General features: G+C 53.5%; 1 protein-coding gene across 1 annotated transcript in view; it reads left to right on the forward strand.

Annotated features, from left to right (window-relative positions):
* The window catches only part of ROR2 (receptor tyrosine kinase like orphan receptor 2), a 241,976-nt gene extending 237,287 nt beyond the window's left edge, over positions 1–4,689 (forward strand). The window contains exons 8-9 of the mRNA XM_055579113.1: positions 480–682; positions 2,059–4,689. Coding sequence (XP_055435088.1) covers positions 480–682; positions 2,059–3,504 — 1,649 coding nt within the window. The 3' untranslated portion in view covers positions 3,505–4,689. The remainder of the gene's footprint in view (positions 1–479; positions 683–2,058) is intronic.
* The last annotated feature ends 1,311 nt before the right edge of the window (positions 4,690–6,000 follow it).

The raw sequence follows: 6,000 nt of genomic DNA on the forward strand, positions 1-6,000 counted from the left end.
TATAAACATGAGGAAAACCCTAAAATGTTGAATGAAGTCAAGGATCATGTCTAGTCCCAATATCCAGTTCCTTTCACTGAGGATCAGCATGACACTTATGTTTCATCAAGTTTAGTCAACTCATCAAGTTTAGTCAACACGAAAAGGTCAGAGCATCCATGTCCAACAGGATTCAGGTTAGGAAGCAACGTGTTGGTGGTGACTGCTACTGTAAGACCTTTAGAGTCCGTTGTTTGTGCTCTGTGTTCTGAATTGCTCCCCTGGCAGGGAGTTCTAGGTCATGCCTCACATGGTGTGCATTCGGGGGTACACAATGTTTTTTGAGGTTTGGGTTGTAATTTTGTCCCTTCATGCAGCTTACATAACTATCTGCTAGTGCTTAAATATTTTAGTTGGAGGTGGGAGTGGGCTGGTGGAGAACTCTGAGTTGAAAAGGGCGGGTATTTTCAGAAAAACCATGGATGCCTTGCTGTTCACAGGTCCCCAGGACAGCAGCAGGATGGGAATTCTGTACATCTTGGTTCCAAGCATCGCCATTCCCCTTGTCATCGCGTGCCTTTTCTTCCTGGTCTGCATGTGCCGGAATAAACAGAAGGCTTCTGCCTCTACACCACAGCGGCGGCAGCTGATGGCCTCGCCCAGCCAGGATGTGGAAATGCCTCTTATCAACCAGCACAAGCAGGTCTCTGTGCCAGTATTTGTTTAAAGAGGCTGCTCCCCCAGGCTTAACCTCTACCTGGAGATTGGTTACCCCCAGTACTCACTTTCTTAATTTGCTTGATTCACAACACATGATTCTTTTAAACTGGCCTTCTTTTTGTCCTTTCTTCTCTAAAATATCCTGGGACATTTGCTTCCTTAGGAAATATATGGCAGGTGAGTTTGGAATTCACTGTTTTGCCTCGACAGAGACCCACGCTATTATCACGGGCTGGGAATAGGCTTTCCTCATTCTGCAGTGCTTCAGCTGCCCCCTCAGGAGGACACACAAAATAGGGGCTCAGATTGCCCCCACAACTCGAGGGTCGAATATGGCATTTTTAAGGAATGAGGGCCTGTTTTCTGGTCAGTTTGGGGTTGGGCTGACTTTGTTTTGTTTTTCAGGGAAGGACAGAGCAACAGTCCTGTAGAGGTGGTAGTAGGGACAGGTCACCCCTAACCTGGCTCCTAGGATGGTGAGAACGAACTGAAATGTGTAGCACAGGAGAAGGTTTCCCCAAGCTCGCCCAGCCTCAGTGAAGGGGCATTTACATTATTTGCAAGTTTTGGGGAAAAATCATTTCAATCTGGGCTTTGAAGTGGAGGAGGCTGGACTTATTCAGTTCTGTAGCCAGGCATCACTGAATTTTTGCAGGGGGTGGCAGGGTGGAAGGGGGTTTAGCAGGTGAGGACACAGATTTCCCTGGGTTCAGACAGCCTCTGAGGACAGGGCTGGGCACACAGAAGGGGCAGGAAGTTGTAGAAGCTGAGAGATGCAAGACTTGAATCAATTTCACCAGTGTGGTGCCTCTGTCACGTGGCATCTAATGAAGAGTCTAGTCAAGAGGAAGCAGCAAGACAGGCCCTTTGAGGTGCATCTGGAGAGCAGCTGACCTGAACTCTAAAAATGACTCAGATCGTGGGAAGCACACCTCAGGGTTCAAGACAAATAGACATCAGGGCCTTGCTGATGAGCAGAAGCGGCTGGGCCTGTTGGTGGGCACATAGCAGGGAGCAGCAGCCAAGGCCCTCAGTGGGGGACACAGCTGGGAGGGTGTCCTGGGACAGCTGGAGCTCAGCGTGCACACACCCACCCACACCCACACACTTTGTGATGCTTTCTTGGGGTGGTGGCATTGTTTGCAGCCTGGTTGGGACCATTTGAAGGTTTCAGGCAGTCCCATGGCATTGAAGCACATTTAAGAGCAGAGAGCAGTGTGTGATGCAGGCTGAAACTGAACCTGGTGGGCTAGGGAGTGGCTCTAGGAGCCCCCACCTGACCCCTTCTCCAGCTGTCTGGCTCTGCCTTCTGGTGTCTTGGTGGCAGAAATGTTTCACTGGGGCTTTTCTTCTTGGCAGGCCAAACTCAAGGAGATCAGCTTGTCCACCGTGAGGTTCATGGAGGAGCTTGGGGAGGGCCGGTTCGGGAAGGTCTACAAAGGCCATCTGTTTGGCCCGGCGCCGGGTGAGCAGACCCAGGCCGTGGCCATCAAGACACTGAAGGACAAAGCGGAGGGTCCGCTCCGGGAAGAGTTCCGGCACGAGGCCCTGCTGCGGGCGCGGCTGCAGCACCCCAACATCGTCTGCCTGCTGGGGGTGGTGACCAAGGACCAACCCCTGAGCATGATCTTCAGCTATTGCCCACACGGTGACCTGCACGAGTTCCTGGTCATGCGCTCACCGCATTCGGACGTGGGCAGCACAGACGACGACCGCACAGTGAAGTCCGCCCTGGAGCCCCCAGACTTTGTGCATGTAGTGGCGCAGATTGCCGCGGGCATGGAGTACCTGTCCAGCCACCACGTGGTCCACAAAGACCTGGCCACCCGCAACGTCCTGGTGTATGACAAGCTGACCGTGAAGATCTCGGACTTGGGGCTCTTCCGCGAAGTGTACTCGGCAGACTACTACAAGCTGACAGGCAGTGCGCTGCTCCCCATCCGCTGGATGTCCCCCGAGGCCATCATGTACGGCAAGTTTTCAGTGGACTCGGACATCTGGTCCTACGGTGTGGTCCTGTGGGAGGTGTTCAGCTACGGCCTGCAGCCCTACTGCGGCCACTCCAACCAGGACGTGGTGGAGATGGTCCGGAGCCGGCAGGTGCTGCCCTGCCCAGACGACTGCCCCGCCTGGGTGTATGCGCTGATGATCGAGTGCTGGCACGAGTTCCCCAGCCGCCGGCCCCGCTTCAAGGACATCCACAGCCGGCTGCGCGCCTGGGGCAACCTGTCCACCTACAACAGTTCGGCCCAGACCTCGGGCGCCAGCAACGCCACGCAGACCAGCTCGCTGAGCACCAGCCCGGTCAGCAACGTCAGCAACGCCCGCTACGGGGGACCCAAGCAGAAGGCCCAGCCCTTCCCGCAGCCCCAATTCATCCCCATGAAGGGCCAGATCAGACCCATGGTGCCCCCTCCCCAGCTCTACATCCCGGTCAACGGGTACCAGCCGGTGCCGGCCTATGGGGCCTACCTGCCCAACTTTTACCCAGTCCAGATCCCAATGCAGATGGCCCCGCAGCAGGTGCCTGCCCAGATGGTCCCCAAGCCCGGCTCCCATCACAGCGGCAGCGGATCCACCAGCACGGGGTACGTCACCACCGCGCCTTCCAATACATCGGTGGCGGACAGGGCAGCCCTGCTTTCGGAGGGCACTGAGGATGCGCAGAATGTCCCGGAAGACGTGGCCCAGAGCCCCGTGCAGGAAGCGGAGGAGGAGGAGGACGGCTCAGTCCCTGAGACCGAGCTGCTGGGAGACAACGACACTCTGCAGATGGGCGAGGCCGAGGTCCAGCTGGAAGCCTGAGGGCCATGGGGCCGTCGGGCACTGAGTGGACGGACACGGGCCTCGGGTGGAGGGCAGCCCGGGAACCGCTGAGCTGGAGTGCAGCCTCCCCATGCCAGGTCCTCCTCTGCAGTCCTCTTGTGCACAGAGCCGCGCTGTGCCCACCTGTTTGGTTGGAGGGTCTTTTGGCCAATGGCTCCTGACCAGGCGAGGGTAGTAACCCCGCAGGACACATGGTGACTCCCAGTGCCACCTACATTTCCCCAGAGGTCGACATCAGTGAGCAGTGCTTGTGCTTTGAAGGAAATTAGGTACCATCTTCTCTCCATATTGCCTATGGATTATGTCCAAACATTGGGAAAAAGCGGCCTGCAACAAGTTAGGACCTTGGGATTTGTGATGCCCAGTGGCTGGGCTGCAGGCTGAGGATGGAGGAGGCTGCTTTTCTCTCTGCTGCCCCTCACCTGCCAGTAACAGTCTCCCCTCACCCACCAAAGATGAATGAGAACAAGAAGTGGCCACCTGTCAGGGTCTGATGAGGAAGGGGCTCCTGGAATGGGAGTTCTGTATTAAAACGTTATGTGCCTTAAAAGAAACCCACATGATTTTGTATTCTTGTGAAATAATTTTTTAATTATCCTGCATGTGTATTTTGCCCAGTTTTCTGGAATTCAAGGGAAAGTGTTTTGGGGCCTTGGAATGTTACAAAGGAGGCAACATTGTACAGAGCACATTGTTATTTTTTTTTTAGAATCCTGTACAGACCTTAAATGTAATTTATATGGTTTTTGTATGCCGTTTTCATTGAAGTATTTTGAGCTTAAAATAATGACTTCGTAATTTAACTGTTTAAGTTACCCACGTTGGGATACCACCTGATTGTATTCTGGTTTGCTTGTGTTTGTACCATATGTAAGCGAGGTCCGTTCATTTCAGAGCTCCTGTGACAGAAGGCCCACAAGTACACTGCATCTGACACGCGGGATAGAGTTCACTTGTAACTCCCACACCTGGTGTACCCAATAAAGCGAAAGAGAAGGTTCAGTCGGCTCTGCAGGTCATGAGGATGTGAGGCAGTGGGGGTTGCTGGATGATGGAGACGCCGAATGGTGATGATTTGGGCCGCGGTTGGGGCTTGTCCAGGAGCAGCAACTTCATCTGAACGTGGATATATTATACGTTGGCAGACAAATGATGGGAACAGGTTGCATTGCTTTTCTTGGTAAAGTCTGTAGCAGGGATTAACTGCAGATGAGGTGAAGATGATTTGGGGTTTTAAACCTCTCTCCTCCTGAGGTCCCAAAGCCCCTGCCATTTTTAGACCTGGAGTCTGGCGCTTCCCCAGGCCTGGAGCAGGGCTGGAGGGAGAGACAGTGAAGGAGACTAGGCCTCCTTCACCACCTGCCCGAAGCTGCCTGCATTCCATCTTAGGTCAGCAGCGCAGCCAGCCGAGTTTCGGTATACCTGGACCAGGGTACACCTGTGGGGTCAGTGGCTCCAGGGCTTCCAGTCAGGGGACGGGTTGGATGAGGCCTGGCGATGCTTCTGCTGTCCAGCTAATGGCCCCTGCTGCCCCTCTCCCCTAGGTAAGTCCCTTTTACCTTGGCATGGCCTGGGTGATTTTCCATGTTTAATGGAGTGGGTCCACAACCCTGGGTTAAGCAAGGCTCAGCTAGGAATTCACTTCACATCCATAAGCAGTGGGCCTTTATCATACATCAGAACATCCGATGGAGCTTGTTACAAAACAAGCACTGCCCTACTTGCTCCCAGGCAAGTCTGGGTGGGGCCAAGAAAGTGCATTTCTAACAAGGGTCCAAAGGGTCCTGATGCTGAAAGCCTCTTAAGTACAGCACCCTGGGTCTCCCTGGCTCTCTGGCACCTCAGGCCATCGTGTACACCCCTTGCTCCTCTGTTAGCATGATGCTGCTGAGGGATATAGCCATGCACACAAACAAATAACATGTCTGAGTGTACATCCTGTGAATGTCTGGGAGCCCCCTGGAGCCTCTCTCCTGGCCAGTGTGGTCTGGATTGCATATTAAAAGAACTCAGGGCAACAGGGGGCTACTTCTCATTTCCACTGATCTGAAAGAGGAACTTCAGTTTATCTCTAATTTGGTATACCTGATGGTTTAACTGTTCTGTTGAGACCTAAGAATGAAAAATGGGAAATAGCCCTTTGGCTGCCCTGTCCACAGACCTAGCCAGGGAGGCAAGCGGCTGCTTCAGTTTCCCGTCACTCAGCACCCAGACGTAAAGGTGGTCCTCGGGGCCATGGTGGGGACCACAGAGCGAGCAGCCAGGATTCTGCAGAAAGACACTTGGAGGGGGTTTTTGGCAGAGTGGGGGAGGTTTTGATCTGGGGGATTTTTTGGCTCAAAATAAAATTTGTTTGTTACTGCATCTTTAGGAAGGTTATTGAGCTTTTATAGTTGGTGCAGTTGAACGAAAGTGACTTAATTGGGATGTTCCAGAACAGACTTTAGAGCTAAGCTGCATAATTCAGATATATGT

The sequence above is a fragment of the Bubalus kerabau genome, chromosome 4 (genome assembly GCF_029407905.1).
Source record: "Bubalus kerabau isolate K-KA32 ecotype Philippines breed swamp buffalo chromosome 4, PCC_UOA_SB_1v2, whole genome shotgun sequence".
Taxonomy (NCBI): Eukaryota; Metazoa; Chordata; class Mammalia; order Artiodactyla; family Bovidae; genus Bubalus; species Bubalus kerabau.